The sequence below is a fragment of the Dendronephthya gigantea genome, unplaced genomic scaffold, assembly GCF_004324835.1.
Source record: "Dendronephthya gigantea isolate DGI-Jeju-01 unplaced genomic scaffold, DenGig_1.0 000154F, whole genome shotgun sequence".
NCBI lineage: Eukaryota > Metazoa > Cnidaria > Anthozoa > Malacalcyonacea > Nephtheidae > Dendronephthya > Dendronephthya gigantea.
Window position 1 is genome coordinate 17,370 of NW_021163164.1, and position 14,522 is coordinate 31,891.

Consider the following 14,522-nt stretch of genomic DNA (forward strand, 5'->3'; position numbering starts at 1 on the left):
GCCATACTGCGGTCAGCTCATCGAAATGCTGGTAAATGCTGGTAGTGGTAAAAAGATAAAAGGGATAATGCCAGCACGAAGGGCGGTCCGTAGAAAATTCGTAGCGACGCGCTTTTGATTAGCCTGCTCGCAGATTGAATTAAAGTGGATGTTTATGATTGTTATTGCAATTTGTGTGCATGCTCAAACAATCCACCCTAACTTTCCCAATCATCAAGATAGCTGTACATTGGCAATCCCATGAAATTTGGAGAAGATCAAACCCACAGTTTACAGTTTTTGAAGTTTGTTCGAAAAAGTTTCACAATTCTAGTGCAACGGTTCTAATCTATTAGTGGCAAATGTGACAAAACTCTCTTATAAAGAGTTCTAGTGAATAGTGGATTAAATAAGTCCTATTTTTATCTCTCCTGACGAAGGCCCTTACGTCGAAACGTCGAGAAGTGTTTTGTCTATTTTAGGCAGTTGTTATACCACATTTGATGCACAAGTCCTATTTAGTTGAAACTTGAAAATTTTCACTTATCATCACTTTTTACCTGACGATGCCTATATTTAGTTGAAACGTACAAAATTAAAAATCAAAATTTTTACTTTTTACGGAATTTTTACGGTTCTATAGTTATATATTTAATATGAAGTTAATAGTTGAATCAGTTTGATTTCAGTGTACGAAATCAAAGATCAAAAATGGTAATGGCGACAAAACGATATGAAAACCTCGGTGTAAAATTTTTCATCACTTGCGGGACATTAAGCCGTCTTCATTGCTACAGACGTGACGTATTCAAGATGGAATATCAAATAACAAGGGGAATTCCCTTTGCGATATTCGTCTTCATTTCGAAATTATATGAAAAAACTGTGAAGACCGGGTCTTTCGATTTCTAACTTCTCCGTAATCATTCAAAATTTTATCTTGAGACCATTGTAAGGAACACTTTGGTTAACAGAACAATTCCAACCTGGTTGAACATGAAATAAAATCGAGGTTAGTATTTGATATATATTGTTTTGATTGTTTTGGTCACGAGTCACATTCCAATCAGTGCTTGCTCACAAAACATCTGGCCGCTCTGTACCCGTTCAGGCCGTGCTTTGCTAACAAATTAAGTGTAGTGGAAACGGGAACTAAGATTTAAAATTGTGTTTAGCAACAGAGTATGAATGAATCGATTAACATCCATGAAAGTGTTTCATTACCATGAATGATATTGGCCTCTTATTTAAGACAGGATATCAAATAGCTTGGAATTCCCTGAAGGCTGTACAATATTCGTAGTAATCCGTTTTGAAATTATAAGGCTGTAACGCTTCAAGGCTCCAAACTGTGTCTTTCGAGGAACACTTTGGTAATAGAACAATAATATCCAGGTTGTACAAAACGAGGTTTGTATTTGAATTTGATATTTTGTGTTTATTGTTTTGATTAAGAGTCTCAATTGACTCATTGCTTGATCGTATATACACTGATATGTGTGTGGCTGGCTGCGATCAGCGAAGAAGATTTTGTAATTTATCTTTCCCCTGTGCCCGTGTATATATATTATTTCATAAGATTGTTGATTCGTCAAAATTTACCTTAACGAATCATTCGCTGAGCGATGATTTTCTAACCTGCGGTGAAGACGCTTCGAATTACAAAGGAGCACAAGCATAAGCATCTGCGCATTGGAGCGCCGATCCTTGTTCAGTCACGTTGGTATTCCCAAAAAAATGGGATTCATATGTGATCAGTTGTGATTCGCTGTTAATTTATGAACAAATTGTAATTATTACTCGTGCTCTAGGGAAACGCGAGTCTAGGTTTCGTCGTGTGTAGGTCGCGTTTAGTACCTCGATGACCCAGTAATGCATTGCGCACTTGTATCGAAATCTCGCAATATGGGCACTGCTGCGAGGAGTGACAATACCTGACAATTCTCCACTTTCACAAATACCATAATGCTTTGCGCTTTGGGGGGACTGCGATGTAAACAAAATGGGGGACAGACAGGAAGTATCAATTGTAAACTCGTTAAAGACGTTCAAGGACGTTGCACAACTGTCCAAAACAAAATTAAAACATATCGCTAAAAGTTTAAACATTGACGTTGAAAAGTCGTTTGGAAAGAAAGCCATACTTAATCTTGTCTGTAATGGTTTAAACATATCAACTTCGTCTACGAGTTCGTCTGTGCCGTTGCCCCAACCTGCTGAAGACCAAAGCTTACCGTCGATAAGGCAGCTACAGAAACTAAAAAACTGGAGCAAGAGTCTCACTGGTTTACCGCAAGTTGTGGACGAGTCCATGGTAAAGACCTTTTTAGTTGGAGCGGGTTATACCAAAGCGGACGTCAAGAAATACAAAACCCTTTGTGCTTGGGAGCACAAACAAGGAGTTCACTCTTTAAAGTAAGTATTTACAACAACATATCTAGTGCACAATTCTTTGTCTGTAGCAGAAACATTTTTTCCTAAAAATTTATACCTATATAAATATTAATATATTTCCGTTTGGCTGTTTTGCTGTAAATTAGGGTTCATTCATTACCAGAGTATGAAAATATGTGGGTTTTAAGAGGTTGTTGCAACCCATCATTCTCCACCGATCCAGAAGAAATGAAGACGATGTATGTTGTCATGCACATGGAGACCAGCAAGCCATTATTTGCATATTGTACCTGCACAGTTGGGTAAGCTATTTTTGCAAATTTGGTGTGATGGTAGTAAGTGTGATGGTAGTAAATGTGTTTTTTCCATCATAAAGTTTGCGAGGTAATTGCAGCCATGTTGGTGCTTTGTTGTTTGTCTTGGCTGACATTATTGCAGAAGGAAAAGTGCAAATCCCTTCAGACCCTACTTGTACGGACTTACTTGCTCATGGACAGAACCTAAAGGTAAAATAATCCTACATAATCTAACATGTCAGCACTGAAATAGAATACAATATTTCTGCACATTTTTCTTTGTAGAATCATCTTAAGAATTTTTGCTATCAGCTGCCTGTGAATTATTATGGAATGATCTTTGCTCTTTTTCCAGGTGCCAAAGTAAAACCAGCAATGGTTGAAAATATAAATATTTACAAAGCTAAAGTGGGAGAGCAACCACCTGAAAAGAAATTCCGACCATCTCCTGCAATAACAGAGGATTTGTACAAAAACAGTGATGAAAATCCCCTAACAAAGGAAGAACGAAAATCAAACTTGAGGCAGGCAATTCTAGAAGCAAATATGGGTAAACCAATGCCTCCCATAGTTTACCTGTTATCCAAGGTGGAAAATGATTCTGCCCAACCTGCATCTGAGTATAATCTACCAGACGTTTATATTTGTGAGAATTATGATGCAAGTTTAGCTATTTGTTGTGATATTGAGGTACAGACTAGCTCATATGCAAATGCTGACAATAATGAAATTGAAGAAATCTTAGAGCATAATCTTGGTAATACAATTTGCTTGCAAGAAATTCGAGAAAAAGCAGAAAATGTTTTGAGAGAAATATGTGTAAGCCAAGAGGAAGTTGAGTCAATAGAACGGGAAACCAGAGGCCAGCACAACAATCCACTGTGGTTTACACACCGCATGCCAAGGATAACTGCATCAAAGTGTAAGCGGGCAATTCAAAAAGTGACTACAAGTCCCACTAAAGCATTGCGTGACATATTGGGCTACAACAAGCGCATCCAAACATCATACATGCAAGATGGAAAGGATTCAGAACACAAAATTATAGAAATGTATGAACAAAGAAACAATGTCAATGTCCAACCATGTGGATTTTTCATATCTGTCACCCATCCGTTTCTTGGTGCAACACCAGATGGTTTGGTTGGGGATGAGGGTATAATTGAAGTAAAAAAGATCCACCCACACACTGCAGAATCCTTACTGGATGCCCTCAAAAGGCAATGTATATTAAAGGAAACAGGTGATCAAGTCTCATTAAATAACAATCACCCCTACTATTACCAAATTCAACAACAGCTGTTTTGTTCAAGAAGGTTATGGGCTGATTTTGTTGCTTCAGATGGAAAGGCTATATTTGTTCTGAACACTGCTTACTGCCAGAAATTTTGGGAACAGCAACTACCCAGGCTTAGGAAATTTTATTATGACATTATTTTATTGGAGCTTGCATATCCTCGGGTTAAGTTTGGACACAGTAGAATTGGTAAACTTGGAATTACATATGAATCTCTCAGCACTGTTGTAAGAGAGGAATAATTATTATACAAATACCATTGAATTATTAGGGCTGCCCCAAGGGTTTCTAAATGTAATGGAGTAATGTGATAGTACCACATATATATGTGCAGCACAATTTACAATAAGTTATTTACCCACTGGTAATATTAATGAAATGCATTAATAATTTATTTATCCATTGTTGAAAACTTTAAATAGTTGAATTGTACATATAGTTTACTTATACTGTAATTTATTGTACAGACAAATAATATGTTAGGGAAATATATATCAAAGTATGATTCTGAAATATTTGATATTGAAAAGTTTTGTTTCCAATGCTCTATTCAATATTTAACTGTCAACCTATTGTAGTATTGGGGACTGGAAATTAACTAAATAGGCACAAACAGTAAATATTTGCTCAGCTAAGTGTGTCATAGTCAAAGGTATTTCAGTTCGAAGAATACGATAAATCTTGATTCTCTGTATTGCCCTCTCCACATGTATTCGTGCCACTGCTATATTTTCTGACCTTCTACTTTCAACTGCCCTCATTTGTGAGCGGTCTTTCCCCTTAAAATCTGGGATGATAACTTTAACACCTGGAACACTTAAGACATCATCTATGTCAAATCCTCTATCAGCCATTATCTCATCCCCCTCTTTCATTGCATCTAGTAAGTCATTACAGTTTGATGTAATATGTTTGTCCGAAGTGCGCCCACCCCAAGCTCGAGAAACATAAACAACTGCTGCATGTGTGTCAATTCCAACTAAAAACTTGAATGTTGTGTGCCCTTTATAATTGGAATATATTTCTTTGCATGCTTGCAATGATGATGGTTTCTCTGTAAAAATTTCTGTACAATCAATGATAATCTTCACATTTGGAAAATTGGAAAAGTGCTTGGCCTTTCCTTCATCCAGGGATTCTGGCATTTGGCAGAGGTCTTTAATTCAAAGTACATTAAATTGATCCAAGTAGTGAATATTTTGCTAATATTGCCTTCACTGAGCATAAAACGATGCCAAGTCAGTCAAGGTGAGTCCAAGTCTGAGGCGAATCAGAACCATAAAAAATTCCTCCTCAAGTGATAACTTGCTTGGGGCCCCTCTCTTTCTTTCTGTTACATTTACCTTGCGTAACAAATCAGATCCCCTCCAGTTTCTCTTGTTTACTAAAGCACACTCCAGGTACTGAAACAAAGCACTGAAAGAACCATAATTAGGAAATCCAGTCCAAAACTGAAAGCTAGAATCATCATGCTTCAATTGGGCTAAAATGAGGCATCGTGAGCGAAGATTTTTGTTTTCTTCTTCAAGTTTCTGTACTCTACTTTCTAAGTCATTGATATGCTTTAAGGTTTCTGAATCAAAGTTTAGGTTGTCTGGATAAGCCTGTGTTCTACAATAATCATGTGCTTTCAGAGGATGGCTCGAAGGAAGGCATACTCCCCAAACATTGTGCCTTCCAAAGTTATCATCTTGTGGATTACCTTTAGGCCTCCCTTTTCGAGTGGGTACCTAAGTTAAAATATAAAGGATTTTAACAATTGCTGCACAGTGCGCAAACGTTGAATGTTACAGAACAGTTTATGAATTATTAGAATTCACAACTGGTTTTTAAAAAGCGTATCTGATTCGTCTATGAATAAAAAGATGCCAATCAAACCTTTGAGGAAAAGATAAATCAGAAGGAAGTTTAGACAGGCTTACCGGCATTCTTCGTTGCCTCTTCAGCTTCGGTTCTGTAATAACTTCCAATGCTGTATCTTTGGTGACACTGTTGTTCGTGGTCCTTGGAGTTGTTTGTGCCAAGTGAGAGTATTCAAAAATCGAAGGAATAAAATTTCGACTGGTTCTTTCATCTGACTTGACGCCGTCAGCGAAATGAGAAGAACACAGTCGTGTGTTTTCAGAAGGGACAAAATCACGCCTAATTCTAGCCAGCCAGCTCTTTCTCCTAGTTTTCTCTTTCGGAATTCTGTAGAATTGTAGTTCAGGGTTTTTCGTTCGGTTATTTGAACATCCAGGAGCACAACAATAGTCTTTTTTACCCATTATTAACAATGTAAAATTGTAAACAAATGGTACAAAGGAAATATTTTTTAAATAACCCCCCAAAGCGCAAAGCATTATGGTATTTGTGAAAGAGGAGAATACAAGCCACATTTTACAAACAATATACGAAGGATGCAAAATATATATGCACAGAACACATTACTACGGTGTAACATTTACATATTGTTAGGTGCAATTTTTACTTTTAAATTCCGGCTATATGAAAGCATTAGATTTAGCTATCATCGATGTTTTAGCAGGCCAGGCTTAGACGTTCAAATCTTTATAAATGATACTTAGGGCCTGTTTATATGATCCCGTCTAGCCGGGACGGGATGTTTTCATCCCGCTTAGCCGGGAAACTCGCCTAGGCGGGATGGCGTGTTTATATGGAGTTCATTTTGTAGTGCAGGTTCCTTCGACGGCATGTTTTATTGTAGAAAACGAATATGCCAATATACAGGGTGTATAAAAAAATGTCCCGAATGTAAAATTTCCGTTTTTCAGGATATTTTGCAGAATTTGGCAAATTTTTGTGTTCCTAGAGATAGTTAAAACTTATCTGGTATACCTAGGCCAAGTTTGGTTTTTCATTAACAAAATTATGTTACCGGGGGGGTGGTTCCTTTCCACTGATATTGAGAGGGCTTGCGCGCGAAAATGTGAAGCTGAAATTGAGATATTATTTAGCTGTCTAAAAGTAGGAAAGCTTTTTAATAAACTGTCAAAGTTTCAGGAAAAAAAATGCAAACTGGGAGCAACGTGCGACCCCTAAAAGTGACAAATATTTCATTGCGCGCAGTGGATTAAATGCATGGTTGATTTTAGCGTGACCGATCTCATGCAAGGCTGGGCAAATGAATAAATTAAAGCGAGAAACTGAACAAGAAGACGAAGCGATTTAATTAATAACAAGATCTTTATTCTTGATGTTAATCCTCAACATTTCCACCATTTCTTTCTAAGCAAACTGCGGCTCGTCTGAGCACGGTAAACACTGTTCAGTGTTTACTATGCTCAGACAAGCCGCAGTTTGCTTAGAATGAAATGGTGGACATGCTGAGGATTAACATCACGAATAAATCGCTTTGTTTTTGTGTTCAGCTTCTCACTTTAATTTATTCATTTGCCCAGCCTTACATGAGATCGGTCACGCTAAAATCAACGATGCATTTAATCCACTGCGGGCAATGAAATATTTGTCACCTTTAGGGGTCGCGCGTTGCTCCCAGTTTGCATTATTTTTTCTGAAACTTTGACAGTTTATTAAAAAGCTTTCCTACTTTTAGACAGCTAAATCATATCTCAATTTCAGCTTCACATTTTCGCGCGCAAGCCCTCTCAATATCAGTGGAAAGGAACCACCCCCCCGGTAACGTAATTTTATTAATGAAAAACCAAACTTGGCCTAGGTATACCAGATAAGTTTTAACTATCTCTAGGAACACAAAAATTTGCCAAATTCTGCAAAATATCCTGAAAAACGGAAATTTTACATTCGGGACATTTTTTTGATACACCCTGTCTGTATACACATGCTCCTAATGTATGTTAATCGCGAATCATCCCGGCCAAGCGGGATGGAGTGTTTATATGGCAATTTCTCGTCCCGTCTAAGCGGGATTCCGCCAAGAAGTGCCGGGATCCAGCCTAGGCAGGATGGAAAAGTGGTCATATAAACACTAATTAGTGTTTGTATTACAAGCGGGATCTCGGAAACTGTCCCGTCCCGGCTAGGCGGGATCATATAAACAGGCCCTTAAATACTTGAGGCCGGTTGTGTAAAACTCTTAACTACATTTAAGTAGATAAATGAACTCCATCCTCAATGTCCATACAATTGACCTCACTTCAATATTAATTATTTTAGTGAAACTTAAATCAGCCACTTTTTCACAGCTTTTTTATGGAATCTCTTAATTACATTCAAATTGTAACGGAACCTAGCTATACAGGGCTGTCCTACAATTTAATATTGCCGTTGTCAGAATAGTAAATGAGGGTGGATAAACTAAAATATTAAAATATCTTTAATACACTACAGGCAGTAGTAGATAATAGCATACCATCAATCCTGCATGCTGGATAAAAATTGTGTTGAGTAACTGTACGACTGTCATATATGGTGGGCTATTTTTCATGCAGATTGATTGACAAGGCAATGCACACAGCTGGCATTCAATATAACTGGGTTCTTTCCAAGCTACTTTTGCGGACGCAAGCTGCAATTAAAACACTTCTCAGCAAAGGTGTTCGCTTTTTAAGTTCTCCATCAAGTTTTGTTAAGGAGAAATTAACAATATCCTCTTTACCAGTGTTGCGCAAAATACTTTGATTCTTCCTTGAAAACATGTCCGCACACTCTCGATCTATCCCCTTCAAAAATAAAATGATGATCTTTTCTCTGATCTTTTCACAGAACCAGGCTGCCCGGGCAACTTCTGTGTATGTTCCTCTGCACAACATTTTACGCAACGATTTTAGATCTCCCCGCAAAATTCGAGACGAAGTTTTGCTTTTCCATCGCCCTTTAACGGATACAGTGGTACTTGACGCGTCAACATGTTCATGTTGCTGTCTTCGAGGCGTCGAAGTTGACTTAGGTTGAAAATATTCAACAGGAGACGAAGAACAGTGTGTGCTTTCGCCTTGACGAACAATAGGTAGAGTTACTGGGTCTTCATTTCCATCAAATAACAATGTTCGTTTGGCAGTCGCCTTTGTTTTATCCATTTGTCCTTTGTCCTTCTTTTTCACGGTATTGACGCAAAAGATTGCTGCAAAAGTTTTGTCTTTGCGGCAGAGTTTTCAGGCACGCACTACATATATGCTGAGAGGTTGAATGAACGACAAAAAAAAGGTCTTCAATCTCTTTATTTTGTCAAGTGCCCACTTAATTTCGATCATAAGGTTTTGTTAAAACTGAAAACACAGAATGCACGAAGGGGAAGCAGACGCCATGAATAATTGCTAATTATTATATTTGCACGAATATTAATTTCTGAAAGTGTCCATGTGACTGAACAAGGATCGGCGCTCCAATGCGCAGTCGCTTATATGCGTGTGTTCCTTTGTAATTCGAAGCATCTGCACCGCAGACTATGATTTTCATGCAGAGTTTTATTTTCGCTTTGTACTTTAAATAATCTCTAAAAAATTACTGTGTCGAAATTTTTGTAAGATCTATCATCACCTTTTGCGATAAGAATGATTAAACATATCGAAATACCCGGTGCCTTTTTGGTCAGGTACCAATATACCAAAATTACCATGAAAACTATACATAATGAATTGTCCACCCCACGTACATATATGATGCTCATCAAATATACTGGTAGAAAACGTCTAGATACCGTATACTTAATAAAAACAGATAATCAGAAACGAAAACCCAGGAGGCCTATAGCCTTTTCAAGATACGGTCTCATTTCTGTCGTTATCTCTGATCTGATAATACGTTAAATTTGACAAATATACAGATCAGGCTTTCTTGAGTTAGTTTTAAGGCAGTTTTCATCAGTTTTTGAAGTTTGTTTCAAAAAGGTTTCCGCTAATTTACAATAATCAAATTGTATTTAATTCTAGTTTCTAGTTTTTCTACTCTATTATTTGCAAATGTGGAAAAACGCTCCTACAAAGAGTTCTCGTGAAGAGTGGTTTAACTAAGTCCTATTTAGATAAAAATGGAATACTTTCCTATTCCTGCGCGCGTTATTTTTAAGAGAACATTTCCATGAAGACTGTTCCATTTTGCTCCTAGGAACCAGAATGTCCGGATTGCCATGGGAAAGCGAGGAAAGTCAAAACTACATTCGAGCGCATTACATTGTCACTGATGCTGTAGAAAAGGAGTTGAGGGATTTCTTTATTCAGGAATGGAACAAACGTTACCAGGCTTCTCTCGGAGCATGGGATGACACAAACGTCAGCGGTAGTCAGTTGTTTAATCTGGAGAAAAAACGAAGAAGGCCAAATAAGACCATGCTTCTGTCCAAATTTCAAAATGGAAATACAAATGAGTGGGATTGTACCGTACTTTTTGATGCAATTCTTTATTCCAAATCAATCGGTGGTAGTCTTAGTACAAAAGAAAAGACTGAAATCGATATTCTTCGAAAACTGCGAAATGAAATAACTCATAATATACCTGACAAAACGCTAACTAATAAAGACTTTCAAACCATGACAACAACAGTTGAGAATGCATTGGGTGCATTGGGACTGTCAATCAACGAGGTCGTTCGAATAAAAAGCCTGTTTGCGTCATTTATAATTCTTCCCCCTGAACCAGCCCATGAAGTCGTTTACCGTTCTGACAAGATACACGAGATAAGAGATGACCTTGAAAAGTTGCGCAGCGATAACGATAGCAAACTTACATATTTTTACATCTCTGGGAATCCAGGCAGTGGAAAATCTCAACTCGCCAGACAGGTTTGTGAAGATATTTGGAAAGCTGTTCATGCGAAGGAGGAAGCAATGTTTGTAATCACATTGAATGGAAAAGATTTAGATTCTCTTCTTCATTCATATGAACGTTTTTGTCGTCGGCTGAATTGTAACGAGAGCGCATTGCAAAGTGTTTCAAGTTCATCTAAAACTAAAGAAGAGAAAATCAAAGATTTAATATCGCGAATATCTTGCAGAATTAAAAATTGGAAAAAGTGGTGGATCATCGTAGACAATGTGGAAAATCTAGAACTCATATCCCCACTACTGCCCCTGAAAGGAGACGAAGTTTGGAAGGACGGCCAAGTTATATTAACAACACAAAACACAAATGCGGTTCCACAAGACAGCATTTCAACTAAGCATATCTCACTTATTCATGGAATGAATGACCAAGAGTGTCGCCAGCTGCTTGTCCTATTATCGCGTACCGAAGTCGATAACCCAATACTAGATGAGGTGGCGGAGAAGCTAGATCGTCAACCACTGGCAATGGCTGCGGCAGCCGTGTATATGAGAGAGGTAACCAACAGTTGCCCAGATTTTTCTTGGCGAGATTATTTGCGAAAGCTTGAGAAAGGTAAAAGAGGTTTAACGGAGCAACGTCTTCAGCAGATAAATTCAGCAGCATATTCGTCCACCATGAGCACAGCAGTGCTGCTAGCTGTTGAAAAATGTGCAGAAAATAACACAATCCTTGAACATGCTTTCAACCTTTTCTCTTTGATATCATTTGAACCACTACCGCTTGATCTTGTTGTAAAATATGTTCAGCAGCAAGAAGATTTAGAGGCCGAGGATATTATTCCGACATTAAAACACTGCTCTTTGTTGGTTCAAGTTTGTAATGATGGTGATATCCGCCTTCACCGTGTTGTTCATGAAGCTGTCAAAACACTTTTCAACAAAACTCAAGGAGCTAATATTTCCGAGACTGGTATTGAAAATAAGGACAGAAAAAACACACAAAACATTAGCAAAATTATTTTCGACGCTGTAAAAACAATGAGTTACTTCAGTGATAGAGAAGATAAAAGCAAATTAATTCCGCATTTGAAAGCATTTAAGAAGGAAATGAATAATAACAGCATTTTACCTGATCAAGCGTTATACGTCATCAGTTTCGATTTTGAAAAAACTGAAATTTGCAGAATATACGATTTCTTTGGGGACACCCTTGACTACCACAAATCTGACTATAAACTCTCCACTGAATTCTATCAGCTCGCACTGAAAATACGGGTAGAACATTTTGGACAAAATCACACGCACGTTGCTACTTCATACGCCAACCTGGGCTGGGCATGTATAACAGCATGTGATCTTGATCTTGCTAATGATTATTATCAACGTGCGTTGAAAATTCAATTGCATCGACTAGGACCGAAACATACTAATGTTGCTATCTCATACAGCAACCTGGGTTATGTGTGTCACAGTAAAGGTGATCTTGTTCGTGCTAATGATTATTATCAACGTGCGTTGGAAATTGAATTGGATCGACTAGGACCGAACCATACCAATGTTGCTATCTCATACAGCAACCTGGGTGATGTGTGTACAGGTAAAGGTGATCTTGATCGTGCTAAAGATTATTATCAACGTGCGTTGGAAATTGAATTGGATCGACTAGGACGGAAACATAGCAATGTTGCTCTCTCATACAACAACCTGGGTATTGTGTGTGAAAGTAAAGGTGATCTTGATCGTGCTAATGATTATTATCAACGCGCATTGGATATTCAATTGGATCGAATAGGACCGAAACATCCTTATGTTGCTCTCTCTTACAACAACCTCGGTAGTGTGTGTCAAAGTAAAGGTGATATTGATCTTGCTAATGATTATTATCAACGCGCATTGGAAATTCAATTGGATCGACTAGCACCGAACCATGCTAATGTTACCGTCACATACAGCAACCTCGGCAGTGTGTGTGAAAGTAAAGGTGATCTTGATCGTGCTAATGATTATTATCAACGTGCGTTGGAAATTCAATTGGATCGACTAGGACCGAAACATACTCATGTTGCTATCTCATACAGCAACCTTGGTGATGTGAGTAAAAGTAAAGGTGATCTTGATCTTGCTAATGATTATTATCAACGTTCGTTGGAAATTCAATTGGATCGACTAGGACCGAAACATACCGATGTTGCTATCTCATACAGCAAACTGGGTGATGTGTGTAAAAGTAAAGGTGATCTTGATCTTGCTGATGATTATTATCAACGTGCCTTGGAAATTGAATTGGATCGATTAGGACCGAAACATACTTATGTTGCTACCTCATACAGAAAGCTGGGTGATGTGTGTAAAAGTAAAGGTGATTTTGATCGTGCTAATGATTATTATCAACGTGCGTTGGAAATTCAATTACAGAAATTCGAATCGAACCATACTGACGTGGCCACTTCATACAACAACCTGGAACAGGTGCGTAATCTGCTTGATTTAAATTTCACGATATTAGAAATTGACGTATTTGCGGAGAGCAATAAATAATTATTTGATGTGGTTGAACGCCATTATTTTTATTAAGAATTATTAAGGCAGATGTTGGCCAGCGTTTGCTTTGAAATCGTGAACGTGAAATCGCGTGAACTGACGTTCTTGGAACCTAGCTTAGTCAGGGACTTCTGCCGAGAGAGTTTAGAATTCAATTATGAAAACGTGACGCCCGTGTCAAAAATCACTCTATCACGCAAATCAAAACGGATTGAATAAAAATTATTATTGTATTTTAAAATCAAGTCGAACTTCGACGTCAAACATTTACAAAATCTAAGCTGTGTCGTAGGGTTAATTCATTTAAATATGTTGCAAATAAGATTTTATAAACTGTGGCAAACCACGCCATTTTTTTATCTTCCATAACCCGGCTTTTTCTGGATTCAAGAATTCCACACAAACTATAATTTATAGATATGATTGATATTTTGTATTAATTTTACCGAAAAATGATGAAACAATTATTGAATGAAGTTGAATTTCGCGATTCAGGTGCGAAAATTGCACAAAATTTTATTTTTCTGTACTTCATATGCTAACATGTACAAAAGCTGCAGGAAACTAGGGGGATCATTTCTTCTACAAAATACGGTATATACGTAGAAAAAATCCGTCGGGCAGAACCAAAATATTAACATGTACCATTTATTGACTAAATTGTTCGGAAAGCTTCACCCAAAATGTCAACGAAAAATGCGAAAAGAAATGTGAACAATAAATAGAGGCATCTAAAATTAAAGGGTTTCAAAGCTAATCTATATAAACAGGTCAAATAACTTAAAATACTCTTCAAAAAAATTACCTTTCCATATATTTTGCATTTATGAAACATAGCTAACTGACAGAATTGGTGTCAACTGAGTCAATTTTGCATGGATATAATATATTTTTGTTCGATAGAATGGTGATACGACGATAGGGTTAAAATTAACGCAAGAATACCTCGTTTATATCATAATAAAAATAATTAAAAACAACGACTAATGGAGCTACTTTTGTGCAATGGTAAAATTGGCATAATGCCGTAATAATAGCATAATGGGAGAAAGTCGCAAACTGTTTGAAAGTATATTAATATGATCAAGGTCAAGCTAACCGTTATGAAAAACCTGCAGTAGAAATTTTAAGAACAATTAGGGCTGAAATAACTCTGATGTTGGTAATTTTTAGAATAACCTGGCTATTGAGCGCAAAAAGAATGGTGTACAAACTGCTTCAGTTGGCACAAGAAGACCTCGCGATAAAAACATATGCAACATCACATGAATACAGGGGAAATATTATACAAAGAGTTGAAGCAAACGTGTTGAAGCAAACGACCAAGTTGAA

The 14,522-nt window shown here is 37.4% G+C and overlaps 2 protein-coding genes and 1 pseudogene across 2 annotated transcripts; 2 read left to right on the plus strand and 1 right to left on the minus strand.

Annotated features, from left to right (window-relative positions):
• The first annotated feature begins 861 nt into the window (after window positions 1-861).
• Window positions 862-12,744, plus strand: LOC114537236. The gene is made up of 4 exons (XM_028558373.1): window positions 862-991; window positions 9,994-12,033; window positions 12,316-12,504; window positions 12,728-12,744. The coding sequence occupies exons 2-4, from the start codon at window positions 10,002-10,004 to the stop codon at window positions 12,742-12,744; spliced, it is 2,238 nt and encodes a 745-aa protein (XP_028414174.1). The 5' UTR covers window positions 862-991; window positions 9,994-10,001.
• LOC114537233 lies at window positions 1,982-4,289 on the plus strand. Its single transcript, XM_028558372.1, has 3 exons — window positions 1,982-2,394; window positions 2,750-2,879; window positions 2,955-4,289. Exons 1-3 carry the CDS (start codon window positions 1,982-1,984, stop codon window positions 4,206-4,208), a joined length of 1,797 nt encoding a protein of 598 aa, XP_028414173.1. The 3' UTR covers window positions 4,209-4,289.
• On the minus strand, window positions 4,297-6,233 carry LOC114537234 (annotated as a pseudogene).
• Window positions 12,745-14,522: the final 1,778 nt, after the last annotated feature.

What these genes read in the sequence shown, in the direction of transcription:
- LOC114537233 (XM_028558372.1), top strand. Translation starts at nt 1,982, where the DNA reads ATGGGGGACAGACAGGAAGTATCAATTGTAAACTCGTTAAAGACGTTC. An exon ending in CAAGGAGTTCACTCTTTAAA is followed by an intron (nt 2,395 to 2,749) that starts GTAAGTATTTAC and finishes TCCATCATAAAG; the next exon opens with TTTGCGAGGTAATTGCAGCC. An exon ending in CTCATGGACAGAACCTAAAG is followed by an intron (nt 2,880 to 2,954) that starts GTAAAATAATCC and finishes TTTTCTTTGTAG; the next exon opens with AATCATCTTAAGAATTTTTG.
- LOC114537236 (XM_028558373.1), top strand. Translation starts at nt 10,002, where the DNA reads ATGTCCGGATTGCCATGGGAAAGCGAGGAAAGTCAAAACTACATTCGA. An exon ending in TGCTAATGATTATTATCAAC is followed by an intron (nt 12,034 to 12,315) that starts GTGCGTTGAAAA and finishes TGGATCGACTAG; the next exon opens with GACGGAAACATAGCAATGTT.